This window comes from Octopus bimaculoides, chromosome 7, assembly GCF_046866305.1.
Source record: "Octopus bimaculoides isolate indiv1 chromosome 7, ASM4686630v1, whole genome shotgun sequence".
Classification (NCBI taxonomy): Eukaryota; Metazoa; Mollusca; class Cephalopoda; order Octopoda; family Octopodidae; genus Octopus; species Octopus bimaculoides.
In genome coordinates this window covers 19,015,152-19,031,170 of record NC_142934.1, presented here as the reverse complement: position 1 = coordinate 19,031,170, position 16,019 = coordinate 19,015,152, and the positions used below count along the sequence as shown (strand labels likewise).

Sequence of the window (16,019 nt, the reverse complement as noted above, 5' to 3'; positions counted from 1 at the left end):
TTGGCCACTGGTAGAGAAACTGAAGTACACGTATTATGAGATACCATTGTGGTAATGACCAGGTTTGATCAATCTGTAAACAAGCTTGATCTAGAGGATAGGTGCTAATATTTTCCATGTGTGTCCAGAACGAAACTTTCTATATAAGGTGTCTGAAGTGATTTTGTAATTATATCAACAAATTAACATTTATATAACTAATTTGGGGAGATCTTAGAACAGGTATCATGGTCCTATCCGTTTAGCTCATCTTCCTCTCTAGCTAGAGGTGCCTGTTAATATAACATCTGTCTAATGCAGGGCTGGCCGACCTGAGGCCCGTGGGCCGCATGCAGCCTGCAGACATCTTACGGTCCACTTGATACTTTCTTGAAATGGATTTATTTAAATTTTATCAAAAATCAAAGATTGTAATAAAAAGTAAAAAAGGAAGATACTACTGTTTTTGCAATGATAATATTTCATGTTGAATCAACAATCATTCATTCATTATTATAATAGTAGCATGCAAAAGCAGAATGCTTTCAATTCTGTCAGTGTACAAGTGGCCCTCAAAAAACTTTCTGTGATTAAAGTGGCCGGCAATGTAATTTGAGTTGGCCAGGTCTAATGCATTGATTGGTCTTAATGGAGGTTATGTTAACACGTTTGGTGATGAAGGTGCTCTAACCAGTTGATCTGAAAGATGACATATCTTTTGACACCAATGTGCTAGGATGAATAAACAACTGTTAGGACCAAAAGGTGGATGTTGGCTCATGCTGACACCAGCATATGAAGGTGATGTTGACAAAAACAAACAATCAATTTGTGGATGAGTCACTGGAGTACCACTAATTTAACATGAGATATTCACTTAGCACCTATGTTTCAATTTTATAAATGTTTTAAAAGGGTATTTGACTATCAATTTGTTTCAATTTTTTTTTTGAAAATAGCAAAAAAGAAATGATGTGAAGGTTAATGCCTAAATATTTAGCATTTGTTACCTTAAGATGTTTGAAGAAACTTTGTATATTTTTTACATACTGTTCTTTAGTTCCAGATCAACCTTGGAATTAAGCAACAACAGACAAATGATCATAGATGTTCCAACCAGGACCATCCTGTTTTTTGGTGGGAGAGTATCTAAGATTACATTACCCACTATGTCCTTTCGTTTTTCAAGACGATAGGTCAGGATATGAGGACAATTTGGCTGCTATTACTAGCATGTCCAGCAACCACGTAGAAGCTCTCTTTGCTATTGTAGGTGGACATGAAACAAAAGTATAACACGAAATAGATGTCAAACAGATAAGTGAGGTGCAAATGTCACTACTGCTAGAAGTAGCAGTCAAATGCCACAAGCATCTTAAAAAGGACGCATCGGTTATAAATAAAATGCCTTTAGTAAGTATACTCAGTTTGAGCTACCCTGATTTAAATAACGGTCTCTAATTCAGACATAAGTCCAATAATTTTTAGGGTATGAAGTGAGTTGATATAATCGACCTAAGTACTTGAGTGGTACGTTATTTTATCGACCCCAGTTAGATGAAAGACGAAGTTGACCTCGGCAAGAACAAGATTTAATTGTATTTACGGACTAAAAAGCATAAAAACCCTTTGCTATTTGTGACGCTCTCTAAAAATACAGAAGGAACCATCTCAATCTTCGCGTTTGTAACATTTTCACAGTTAGTCTCTCGCAGAATGTGGAGGCGCAATGGACCTGTGGTTAGGGCAGCGGACTCGCGGTTTCGATTCTCAGACCGGGCGTTGTGAGTGTTTATTGAGCGAAAATACCTAAAAGCTCCACGAGGCTCCGGCAGGGGATGGTGGCGAACCCTGCTGTACTCTTTCACTACAGCTTTCTCTCACTCTTTCTTCCTGTTTCTGTTGTACCTGTATTTCAAAGGGGCCACACTGTGTCACGCTGAACCTCCCCAAGAACTACGTTAAGGGTACACGTGTCTGTGGAGTGCTCAGCCACTTTCACGTTAATTTCACGAGCAGGCTGTTCCGTTGATCGGATCAACTGGAACACTCGTCGTCGTAACCGACGGAGTGCCAACCACATTCTCTCGCAGAGAAGAAAAAGAGTTAGTTCCCCTGGTAGTTTATTGTAGAAATCTCTCCAATAACAATAATTATTGTTTATCACACGGTTATCAGACGTGAGATAAACTTATGTAGAGGTCTGAAATATTGGCATTGATAAGTGTCTTCTTTGTTTATTTTGTTGTTTGCATTTTCAAGTCCAAGAAGTTTTGTGAGTGTGGTGGGACTGATTTTGTTTTCGCGGACAACACATTAAGACTCAATATATGAGGGCATCTACCATTCTGCACACATTCGGACTAAACTGATTTGTAAGTATTTATATATGTATATATATAAAGAAAAGGGATGACAAAGGAATAAACGATTATCCTATGAACTTCATTAGTTTGATTATATCTAGTTATTAACTATTTTAATGAGTGATCGAAACGAGAGATTTTATTAACAAAAGGAATTAAACAAACGAAACGAAAGTAAATGGGAAGAAAATGACACTTATATATACGTACCAAGATATACAATTTATATATTACGGTAAAGCTATTTTGGGTTGTTTAATTTAGCTCTCCACATGTGCTTATCTGATATCAACTGCCACTCGATCATCTGTGTAATTTGGATCAGTTGGATTAAGGAAACTCACCCATCAGGTAACAATTTAGTACCTGGTCGGATCCACAGTCTGCTCTGTAGGTAAGGCAACATCTAGCTGTGCTGTGTTCAACTCCATCAAACACCCAGTTCCTTTCGGGACACTGTTATCTGCAATCTGGCCAAAAAATTGTGCTGCAAGTAAGACCCAATCCATGGGGAAAAATTAACATTAACGACAAAATATAAAATACGTAGGTTTTATATTACGAAGAGATTGATGTAGCAATTATGTTGTATTAAAGATTAGTTTTATGGCCGTTCAACCACACATATATGGTTATATGAAGGAAAATGTTCTCTATGTGGCTTGTGTGTTTTCTGTACTCTGGTTATTATTATTTTCTTGTCTACGTTTTGTTTGCAATGTCCTGTACCCAGATATGCACCTATATATACAGGTAGACGTAGGTATGCACATACCTGTACGTATATATGCATATACTCATTTATTATTTGTTTTATATATATATATATATATATATATATATATATATATATATATATATATATATATATATATATCTATATATATATATATATCCTTTTATCACAAACTACATACGTCATGATTTGACAGTGCTGTATTCTACTGTAAGTAATTAATTTGGTCAATCAATGAATAATTAACCTTCTCTTATTTTCGCCGGCATTCACGAACAAAGAAAGATCTAACTCTTGTCTACAAACCGAATGTACACAATTGGTTGAATTGTCACCTCAACATAGATTGTGCATTTTCCTACTCTCTGGGGTGAGCAATCCTGATTTATTGGAATTACATGCAGAAATATGTATGCCTACAAACATGTGCAAATACCACAGACACCTATATACACATACATACATCATTTACTTGGCATCTACGTATTTTATATTTGTTCGTTAATATCTGTTTTCTTGTGGATTAGACGGTGTCTTATTTACAGCATAATTTTATGACCAGATGTTATTTCTGCGATTTTTTGAGTGAAGGTTGTTTTTTTATATTAATTCACATGTCATTGAAAATACAAAATGACCGTTCATGATGTCAAAAAGGAATGTAAATATCACATCAGTTTCGCTCAGATTGTGACATCTCAAGCCATGGAATATCAACATTCAAGTACATGTGCGCACGCACACACACTAACCCTCTGTACAATTTCCACAAACAAAATTCACTGACAAGGTATAAAATACATTTTCCCAATGTATTACATAGAAGCAAAGAACATTTTTTTTTTTTGTTGCTTCGCTAAATTCCCTTTGAGAATTATTCGGTCTTAGTAGACACATGACATGTGATCTTCTTCTAGCACTTTATCAGTCCACCTAGTGACCTCCTGTATATATACTCGTATATATATATATATATATATATATATATATATATATATATATATATATATATATATATATATATACCATTGTTCCACCGTGGGAAAAGTTCTGTTGTAGTGTTAATTTAAATTTGGCTATGGTGGATCGAATCCACTTCATGCATGCAAGATCCACTACATATATATAGAGAGAGAGAAAGAGAGAGGTATGTACCTCTACTTAAGGATGCGTAGATAGTCCTTTTCACTCCAATGTATAAACATGACTGTTTTGGGTTCTTTTCTGTTTTTATAACTTTCAACCTTAGTATTAAATTAACTCTTATACATGAATTTGTTTCTTTATTTCAGGTTATCGGATATAAAGATTTTTCACTTTGGCTGCATCAACATATTTATCATCTTTTGAAAAGGAAAGAAAGACTTTATGAAGAATACACGGAAACCTTTACATGTAAATCTTGGCTTAAGTTTATCATAATTAATCCTATTGGAACAACTAACTCAAATAATTTGTTTGGTTTTTCTGCAACATTTTCAGAAATTGACAAAGATAACTGTGATATCAAACTTATAGGGAGAAAAATATTTCTTATAAATAAGGTAAAGGAAAGAATGAAAAATGATTTCGTATAATGTGATGAAAATAGAAATTCTAAAGAAGAAATTGTATAAAATGTAATTATATACATATGTATAAATGCTGTGATCAGATACTGAAGAAACCATTTCTATGTGACATTAGTGTGAAGTCATTCATCATAAGAAATCAATTAACTGAACATAAATTAATTATTGGAGGATCAATAGTTCATACTAACAATATTTGTGGCAAAAGTTTCATTATGAGCAATGCATTATCTGATCACAAAAATATTCTCGCAGGAGAAACATCCTATCCCTGTGAAATCTGTAGTGAACCATATGATACAAGTCGAGGAGCCCAACACAAATGTATTCATAGAGAAGAGAAGTCATATCTCTGCAAAATCTGTGGTCAGTCATTCTTTCAAAGAAGTCTTTTCACATCTCATAAACATGTTCATATTGGAGAGAGGCCACATGACTGTCATACATGTGGTAAATCTTTTTCTAAGAAAAATAATCTGAATAAACACATTCAAATTCATACAGGAAAGAAGCCATATCACTGTGATATCTGTGGTAAATCATTCTTTCAAAAAGCTTACGTGACCATACACAAACATACTCACACAGGAGAAAAGCCATATCATTGTGATATATGTGATAAATCATACTCCCAAAGTTGTAGCTTAATAATACACAAACGTGTTCATACAGGAGAGACGCCATATCATTGTGATATCTGTGGGAAGTCGTTTTCTCGAAGTAGTAACTTAACTTCACACAAGAATATTCATGCAGGAGAAAAGCCATATCGCTGTGATATTTGTGGTGAATCATTTTCTTACAGCCATATTTTAACTACACACATACGTGTTCACACAGGAGAGAAACCATATAAGTGTGATATCTGTGGAAAGGCATTCTCTGAAAGGAGTCCCTTAATAAAACATGTACGTATTCATACTGGGGAGAAACCCTATCAGTGTGATATATGCGATAAATCATTTTCTCAAAGAGGTCACCTAACTACACACCACCTTGTTCATACTGGAGAGAAGCCATACGACTGTGATGTCTGTGGCAAATCATTCACTGGCAGAAGCCAAGTGACTCGACACAAACGTATTCATACTGGAGAGAAGCCATATCAGTGTGATGTGTGCAGTAAATCATTTTCTGAAAGAAATCAGTTAACTAAACACCAACGTACTCATACTGGAGAAAAACCACCCTAGTGATATTTGTAATAAAGCTTTCACTCAAAAAAAGGCATTTAATCAGACACTAATATATACTAAAGAGAGGGCATATCTGTGGTTTGTTAAAACCCTTATATATTTCAGGTAATTAAACACAGTCTTTCATGCAAAAGATAAACTGTCATTGATATTTGTGGTTATTCATCTAGCTAAAAACATGAGTTAATTCTCTCAAATTAGCCATTATTTTGCCCATAAAGTTGAACATGAGGGGAAGTGGGAAACTATATATTGATATTTATTGAAAAATATTCTGTCAGAATTGTAATTTATCTCAAACTTATCAGAGTGTCTGTATTTGTGTATACAGGAAATCTGTGGCAAAATAACTGCTTAACTATATTTTATATGTCCTCATAGATGAGAACATTTACTGAGAAGTTGGGTTTTAATTGACTCATCCGATGCCAGTGTAGACAAACATATATAAAAATGCTAATGACCATTGCGATATTTGTGCTAGACATTTTCTGTCAACTAGAATCCTCAAGGTTATTCCAAACGCTAGACCTCCCCAATACTGATCTCCCCTGATGATCACATGTCTTCATTACAATCACATATCTTCGACATGTCAACAGCTATATTACAAAGACAGACCTGTATCTTTGGGGTCACAAAATATTTGTCTCCCAATAACTACTAAGCTACTATATAGCTCAAGTGAAACCTACAATAGTATACAGCTCTCTCATCCAAGACAGTGTAGTGGTGCGAAATTATAGCCGCCATTGAGGAAGTACTATTCTGCGCATGCGCAGGGGACTTCACCACCGGAAGCCCCTCGAGTGTGCATGCGTAGTAAAACGGTTCTTAAAGAGAGAGTTTCACTTTTGTTAGGCAGTTGAGCTCAGACCTGCTACGTGACAACTCCTCGCTCCTCAACGAATTACCACTTCACCTCGATGCCTTTGATGGTGATAGCTACTTGTTTCTCTGGCAGGCATTAAGGAAGCCCTTAACCTTCCATTACCAAACTACAACCTAATCAGCGGCTGCTAAGCTGAATGACAGGAATTGTGAAACCAAGCATCATCATAAATAAAACCTTTTTTATTATACTGTTAATTGTTCTATTGTCTCTTCATATATAATTATGTTGAAAGGTGATAGAGAGACTAAAGTCTCTATGACAACTATCAAACTTTTACAACAGTATTGTTACTACACATATAGACATCCAGGCAAAATGCTTAGCGGTATTTCGTCTGTCTTTACGTTCTGAGTTCAAATTCTGCCAAGGTTGACTTTGCCGTTCATCCTTGAATGCATTATGAGCCTACAAGAGAGTTCTATACTTGTCTGTCAAGTATAACAGTCAAGTATACAGTCAAATAAATAACTCACATGTTCTTAGGTTTCGTTGCCTCCGAGCGTGGCCGTCGCCAGTACCGCCTGACTGGCCTTTGTAGGATTTTCGAGCGAGATCGTTGCCAGTGCCCCTGGACTGACTCTTGTGCGGGTGTCACATAAAATACACCATTTTGAGCGTGACCGTTGCCAGTACCTCCTGACTGGCCTTTGTGCGGGTGACATGTAAAAGCACCCACTACACTCTCTGAGTAGTTGGCGTTAGGAAGGGCATCCAGCTGTAGAAACTCTGCCAAATCAGATTGGATCCAGGTGTTGCCATCCGGTTTCACCAGTCCTCAGTCAAATCGTCCAACCCATGCTAGCATGGAAAGCGGACGTTAAACGAACGAACGAACGACATGCTTGCAGTATATTGTTAATAAGGAGGTTTTTGATTTGCTATAAATCTGTCATAGTTTTATTTTGTCTGTTATTTAATCACAAAATAATCACAAAGTAATTACATGGTCACATTTGTTTTCATATTCATCACATACATTACTCAACATTATTTAAAAGTAAATACATCACATTTTATCAAAAGAAATCTAAAGACAAAAAATTCCATCCTATATCTTTCTTTGTTTTTTTACTAGCTTCAACTATTGGTCTGCAGTCATGCTGGAGCACGTCTTGTATAGTTTAGTTGAACAAATCATCCCCAATACTTATTTATTTTTTTAAGTGTGGGACTTAGTCTATTAACTTCTTTCACCCATTCACTGTTATATGGATGTAAAAAACCAACACTGGTTGTCAAGTGGTGGAGATGGGGACAAATACACTCACACACATGTGACAGGTTTCAACACAGTCTCCATCTACCATATTCACTCACAAGGTATTGAACAGCCCCGGGTTATTCTACTGATATCCTTTACAAAGACGTAAACAAACCAACACCGGTTGTCAAACGATGGTGAAGGACAAACACAAAGACACATACACGCACGCACGTGTGTATACGATGGGCTTCTTTCAGTTTCCGTCTAATAAATCCACTCACAAGGCTTTGGCGACCTGGGGCTATAGTAGAAGACACTTGCTCTCGGTGCCGCGCAATGGGACTGAACCCAAGACTGCACGACTCGAGAGCAAGCTTCTCGACTACACAGACGTGCCTGCGCCTATATCTATCTGTTTTACCCATTTTCTCTCTTTCTCTCTGTCTGTCCCTTTCTCTCTGTCTATCCCCTTCTCTGCCTCCCTTATCACTTTTCCTCTCCTTCCCTCTTTATCTTTCTCTCTCTCTCATTCTGTTTCTCTATCTCAAACACAGGTGCGCGCGCGGTGGAAGAGTTTGTTCCCCTGATAGCTTATTGTCGATAATCTCCAAACATTATTTAGAATAAATACACTTATTTATTCAGATGTCAGGTGAACTTGTGTAGGAATTAATAATAATTGTCGACACAAAAGCATTATTAATGTCTGCTTTATGATTTTTTTGTGGGTAAAGAAATTCAAAATCGTGATATTTTGTGTACGGGTGACACTTAGTTTGCCTTCGTAGACTTTAAATCTGACAGTAAAAAGACATCTACCAATATTTTACATTTGGATTATTTGGTTTGTAAGTATTATTATTATATCATGTGTACTTCTTTTCATTTGTTAATGGTATACCACGTATACTTCCTATATTCTGGTACTACTAAAGCAGCACGGTCCCGAACGCGCAGTTGCGCGTCCGCGCTAGCTAGTCGTGAGTGGTCGATCCTAACCCTAACCCTAAACACATTCATTTGCACACGCGGGTTAGGGTTAGGACCGACCACTCACGACTAGCTAGCGCGGACGCGCGACTGCGCGTTCGGGACCGTGCTGCTTTAGTGGTACCCTATATTCTTCTTCATTCCATTCTATGCAAATCCTCGCTCTTCATGCCTGTCTTTGTATTGTCACCCTTGTGGCAAATGAAAGAAATCATCATTACTTTTATTTCTTTGGGTTTTACGTTCTGAGTTCAAATACTGTCGTAATTGCTTTTGGCTGTCATCCTCTCAGCATCGATAAAATAAGTACCAGTCGAGCACTGGGGTTGACGTAATCGACCTGCCCCCTCCTCACAATTTCAAGCCTTGTACCTATAGTAGAAAAGATTATTTGAGCTGGCAGAATCATCAGCATTCCGGACAAAACCCTTAGCTAAGGCAGTGAACTGGCAGAATCATTAGCATGCTGGCAAAATGCTAAGCAATATTTCGCCTGTCTTCACATTCTAAGTTCAAATTCTGCTGAGATCAACTTTGCCTTTCATCCTTTTGGAGTTGATAAAATAAGTACCTGTTGAACACCGAGGTTGATGTAATTAACTTACCTCCTCCCCCCCTCTTGCTGGCCTTGTGCCAAAATTTAAAACCAATATTAAATAATCTTGTATATTATACTGTTTTTCTATTTCAGGATATCATGTGAAATGGGCCTGAAGACTTTACAATTCAGATGCATCAATATGTTCATCAATTTTTGAAGATAATAGGAAGACTTTATGAAGAACATATGTTTGCAGAAATCCTTGGTTGAATTCATCAAGATCATCATCCTCAGCATTTTAATGCATATTTTATGAAACAAACACAGATTTGTTGGAATACAGCAAATCACCAGTTACGTTGGGTTTTTTTTTTATCACCACTTCTTAGAAACACATCATTCTGAAATCTGATCTTCCTCATTTTTTTCACACACCTTTGTAAATCTACCTTTTTCCCAAATACCTTCTATTGACAGTATATAGTAATTTTTTTTATCAAGCATTCATCTTTCATTTACAAATACTGTGAAAGATTTCCTTTCAACTGAAACTAACCTCAGTATAAATATCAACTACCTTGAAATGCGTGCTGGATTGAATAATTCACTGAGTATTTGAATGAACAAGAATGTTTGTATGGATCTGTGTTGACAAGTAGAGATATTTTAGCTATTATTGGTTCTTTTTTTTTTTTTTTTTTTTTTTTTCTAATTTACAAACTTTTTATTATAAGATTGAGTTCTATTCTAATTAATTCTCTTGAATCAATTACTTCAGAAGTGATTATATTGTTATTTATAATTTTGTTATCGATTGTTTGAAACATCTTCGGAATATGTCAAAGACAACAGTGTTGTGGTGGAAAGATATAGTGAGAGAAATATGTTCTAAATCACATTAAAAAAAGCAGGAAAAATAATTTTGTGCTATATGATGGAAGTAGAAGGTTTTGAAGAGGAAATTGTTTAAGTCTCAGAAGAAATGTAGAAAGAAAATATTGATGTTTGTGTTCAGACACTGAAAATAACTGAATAAATCATATCTTTGTATCAATGTGAAGTCCTTCATCATAAGAAATCAATTGATTCACCAAGGATATATAATTCATATTATCAATATTTGTTGTAATAGATTCACTATGAGTAGTTTGTTATCTCAACATGAACTTCTTCAGACAGGAGAGAAACAATATCTTTGTGAAATCTGTGGTAAATCATTCTCTCGAGTAAGTCACTTAACTAGACATAAATATATTCATACAGGAGAGAAGCCATATGACTGTGATATCTGTGGTAAGTCATTCACTGATACAAGCCAAATAACCCGACACAAACGTATTCATACAGGAGAAAAATCATACAAATCCGATATTAGTAATAAATCATTATCTCAAAGAAGTCTATTAACATCTCGTAAATTGTTTCATACAGGAAAAAACTCACTTCAGTGTGATGTCTGTGGGAAAAAATTCTCCCAAAGAGGCAGCTTAACTAGACATAAATATATTCATACAGGTGAGAAACCATATCACTGTGATATCTGTGATAAAGCATTCACTGATAAAAGCCAGGTAACCCAACACAGACGCATTCATACTGGAGAGATGCCATATCATTGTGATATCTGTGATAAATCATTCTTTCTAAAATCTCACTTGAATGCACACAGATTTATACATACAGGAGAGAAACCATATCACTGTGATACTTGTGGTAAATCATTCTCTAGAAAATGTCATTTAACTACACATAAATACATACATACAGGAGAAAAACCATATCACTGTGATATCTGTGGTAAAACCTTCACTGATACACACCAAGTAACCAAGCACAAACGGGTTCACACAGGAGAAAAACCATATCTCTGTGATATCTGTCATAAGTCATTCTCTCGGAAAAGTAACTTAACTTCACACAAGTTTATTCATGGAGGAGAAAAGCCATATCACTGTGATATCTGTGGTGAGTCATTTGCTCAGAGATACATCTTGACACTACACATACGTATTCATACAGGTGAAAAACCATATAAGTGTGATACTTGTGGTAAAGCATTTTCTGAAAGAAATAATTTAAGCAAACATGTACGTATTCATACAGGAGAGAAACCCTATCAGTGTGAAATATGTGATAAATCATTTTCTCAAAGTGGCCACTTAACAACACATCTACATATTCATACAGGAGAGAAACCATATAGCTGTGATATCTGTGGTAAATCATTTTCTGAAAGAAATCATGTAACCAGACACAAAAAAATCCATACAGGAGAGAAGCCACACAGCTGTGATATTTGTGGTAAATCATTCTCCTATAGGTATCAGGTAATCAAACATGAACATACTCATACAGGAGACAAACACAGTCCCTGACGTCCATTTTAAATCATATCATCCTCTGAGATTTTCTTTTTAATTCACATGAACTTGTTCTCTAAAAGTAGCCATGTATCTTGGTATAGAGTTGTTCCCACGAGAGAAAAACCATATCGTTATGATTATGTATGGTAAATTATTATCTAAAACAAAATTAATCTTTCTGAACCACAGATGAAGAAGAGAGTGTATCTCTATCAGATTTGTGTCTAAACAAAACATTCTTTACATGTAGTCTTTACTCATGTTATGAGTTTATTCAGACATCTCTGCACATATTGGATTGTGCATTATTTTGCACCTCTAACCAATCCCAGAAAGCTAAGCAGGTCATTGAAACCATTCTCATAAGGATGTCCTTCTACATCCCACACATCTCAAAGCTTCCATCCAAATGGTTCACACAAAGTTGCGCTGCCACACCTAAGGCAAGGAACATAGTTAACAATGCCTGAAAATAAGTCACTGACCACCACTAACTGGATGGATTTCACGTGCTTCTGCACCTCATGCTAGACTACTAACCATAAAGCAAAATACCTTTTGCTCATTTCCCAGCCTGAAGCTTACTACCCTCTTAGATTGTATTTAGTACTGGTCCTTTCATAAAGAATTTTTACCAAGTTTGTAGAATCCTCAATCCTATTCACTACCCCTTAACTTTGATGGCTCTGTGAAAACTTCCATATTTGCTGCCCAGTTTGCATCCAACTCCCCATTGCAAACTTTTCCTATCCTTTCTACCATTCACATATACATGTCAAGTACAAAAGAAATGCCAATCACTCCAGATCAACAATGCCATGAGGCTTGACAACTTCAGTCCATCTCCCTCCTCAGTAGCCACTAGTTTTGCTTCCATAGAATCAAATTTATTGAGGACTTGTTCTATTATTATGATACTCATCAGTAGTTCATCATCCTTGAGAAATTTGGTAAAAACAGTGTTGCATTTGATATCAAGGCTGATTTATCCATCCATCCATCTTCTCCACCCACTATTCCTGGGTGGATCATGGGTTTAAAGTCCTCAGGCACCTCTTCCATAGTATCATCTCAGAAGCAACCATCATCAGACTTTCCAGCTGGATTCCCAAATATGACCAACTGAGTCTATGGATACTATCCAGCCATCTCATTCTGGGTCTATTCCTAGGTCACCTGCCAGTTGTCTTGGCCTGAAGAATCTGCCTTGTGATTCATTCCCAGAACATTCTGATCACATGTCCATAGTACCAGAGCTGTGACCTCTCAGTGTGGAGAAATAGTGGCTCAACCTGGAAAGAATCCCTGATCTCCGAGCTGTGAACCCTGTTGAATAATGTTACTCCAGAGATCCGGTGGTTAAACAATGTAAACTTGTATGTTTTAACATTTAGTTAATAAAAAAATATAAGTTGTGAATCATTGTCCTCATCAATGTGTGAACTTCAGTTTTTCTATATCATGAGTTGGACAAATCTATTAGACATCATACAATCACTGATCTCAATTTTTGTCATCAATCCGTTGCCAGTACTGCTTGACTGGCCTTTGTGCGGGTGACACGTAAAAGTACCCACTACACTCTCTGAGTGGTTGGCGTTAGGAAGGGCATCCAGCTGTAGAAACTCTGCCAGATCAGATTGGAGCCTGGTGTTGCCATCCGGTTTCACCAGTCCTCAGTCAAATCGTCCAACCCATGCTAGCATGGAAAGCGGACGTTAAACGATGATGATGATGATGATGAATCCATGCATCCTGATAAATCACTTCATCACTCTTCATTATATATTTCTTTATTCATTTAGAAAGGCCTAAATAATCTTTTATAAAAAGTTGCCTTTCACACAAAAGTGATTTGCTGTTTAAAATATGTGACAGTATTCATCACTGTTTTAAATGTTCACTTTTCCATTCTTGCATGGGTCAGATGGAATTCATTTAGACAGATTTTATACAGCTGGATGCCCTTCCTGCCATCAACCCTTATTTCCAAGCAATGCAATATTTCACCATTGCCAGACATGTTTTAACAGAAAATTGGAAACAAGTGATACTGCTTGTATGATGGTAATGCATCTTTACTGCTAAACTATCACATGGTATCATTACTAGTAGACATACACACACATCTACATATATAGGTAGATGTGGAGGCATGCAGCTTAGTGGTTAAAGGCATTGCACTTATGACCATAAGTTTGTGGTTTCATTTCCTGGACTGGCCAATGTGTTGTATTCTAGAGCAGAACACTCCATTTCACATTGCTCCAGTCCACTCAGCTGGCAAAAATGAGTATTCCTGTGATGGACTAGCATCCTATCCAGCAGGGAATGTATTAGCCACAGAAACCAGGAAACTAGCCTTATGAGCCTATGGCTTGGGTAGGATCTTTCATCCTTTTTTTTTTCTCACAGACAGGTAGGCAGGCAAACTGACAGACTGCCTTCAACCAAATCCACTCACAAGGCTTTAGTTGCCCAAGTTAATCTAAAGTAAATTAACTGTAGATTATTTTTAACTCCTAGTCTAATTACAAATAGGCATGTGTATCATTATTTTATTACTATTAATAGTTACCATTCCATTAAAGTCTTACAATTAATGATGTAATAACCCTAACCCTAATTGTAAACCTAATAATAACTATTTATATATTGTGAACTATCAAATAAATTTGTAACTTATCATTTTGCATAAGTTTTTCCTTTTTTTTTTTTGTTTTCTGCAAGTGACTTTTTATTTGTTCTGAAGATTCTACTGCAATATCTTATAGGATTCCATCAAATGCAAATATTAAAAAAGAAAAAAAATGTCTCAAGTCTACAAGATCATTTGACTGGAGCATGTCTCAATTTCAATAACATATAAGTAACTAAGTATAAAACTACTCCCTCTTATTTTATTTGTAGACGAAAGACAACTATGAACATGTTTCAGTTTATCAGGCCTCAACAACATAGTACAGTCTAAGAAAGTTTGCAAATCCTTGGATAAATTTTTACATGCAGAGGAGTAATAAATGGTATTGGCCCATTGAAATTATTTCCCTTTAATCATTTTAATTTTCTACCCACCTGTCTCTGCCTATTATTCCTGGGAGGGTTGTTGGGTAGAGGACCTCAGGCACCTCTCCATAGTGTCCTATCAGAAGTAAACATCATTAGACTTTCTGGTTGGTTTCCCAAGTGAGACTGGATATTATTCGACCATATCATTCTTGGACCACCCTTAAATCTCCTGCTGGTTGGCTTGGCTTGAAGAATCTATTTTATGATTATTTCCTGTAACATTCTAATCACTTGTCCATAGTACCCAGAGCTGTTACCTCTTATTGTGGAGAAAAGAGGCTCAACCTGGAAAAACTCCCTGATCTTTCAGCTATGCATTCTATCAAGTAACATTATTCCAGAGGTTCTTCAGAGGAACCCCATTTTAATTATAATTTTGCACTTTATTCTGGCAAAAAATTTTACATAACTTTTTCTTTCATGTTCTTCCTTTTATGTCTGTTCTCAGTACTGGCATGGATTGGATGATTCTGCCGAATCTAAGAAGTCAGAGCAAGACATGGTGCTCTCCGTTGTATCTAACGGTAGATTAATGTTTTTTAAATATCTCGTTTCATTGCAAATATAGCCAAACATTGAAATAAAGCTAATTATCGTCCCTCCACTTCAAGATTATTCATGGCGTAAACAGATTTTGATGAAGTTGATTCTTTCTCCTATTGAATATTTAACATGTTAATCATAACATTAAGAATTTTAAATGACCCAAATGAACGAACATCTACATTGACATGCTAGAAATAGCAGCCAATTCCCCGTTCAAATCACTAACACAGTACTTTGGAAAAGTGGGCAGCACCTCAGCCGGTAATGTGGCGTGGAACATTTTTTTATGGGCGCTGGGGATAAAGGAGGTGATAGATGCATCTTTTAATTACCTTAATTTTCAAAAGCATTTCCAATTGTTTATTGTGTGCGAATCATCTGGTTGTATTAGTATTTGGAATGTTGGGTAATCTTCCAGTTTCGGGAGTGAAAAAAAGTAAATAAAATACAAGGGAAATAACTTAACGTCTTACTAGTATTATCCGTACTACTCTGAAATGTTTTTTTTTTAGCTGTTTATAAATAAAATCACACACGTGATTGAAGTCAACTGTTTATATATA

At 36.1% G+C, this 16,019-nt stretch overlaps 1 protein-coding gene across 5 annotated transcripts; it reads left to right on the top strand.

The window, feature by feature from the left end:
* The first annotated feature begins 1,401 nt into the window (after positions 1-1,401).
* LOC106881359 (uncharacterized) lies at positions 1,402-14,539 on the top strand. 5 transcript variants are annotated; one of them, XR_016242549.1, is made up of 3 exons: positions 1,402-2,354; positions 4,374-5,953; positions 9,629-10,595. XR_016242549.1 is itself a non-coding variant. In XM_052969314.2 (3 exons), the coding sequence occupies exon 3, from the start codon at positions 10,618-10,620 to the stop codon at positions 11,851-11,853; it is 1,236 nt and encodes a 411-aa protein (XP_052825274.1). In that variant the 5' UTR covers positions 1,405-2,354; positions 4,374-4,476; positions 9,629-10,617; the 3' UTR covers positions 11,854-14,539. The 5 variants fall into 5 exon arrangements, 4 of the variants coding, with proteins under 4 accessions (XP_052825274.1, XP_052825275.1, XP_089211030.1 ...); XM_052969314.2 differs by having other exon boundaries at positions 1,405-2,354; positions 4,374-4,476; positions 9,629-14,539; XM_052969315.2 differs by lacking the exon at positions 1,402-2,354 and adding an exon at positions 3,252-3,451 and having other exon boundaries at positions 4,374-4,476; positions 9,629-14,539.
* The last annotated feature ends 1,480 nt before the right edge of the window (positions 14,540-16,019 follow it).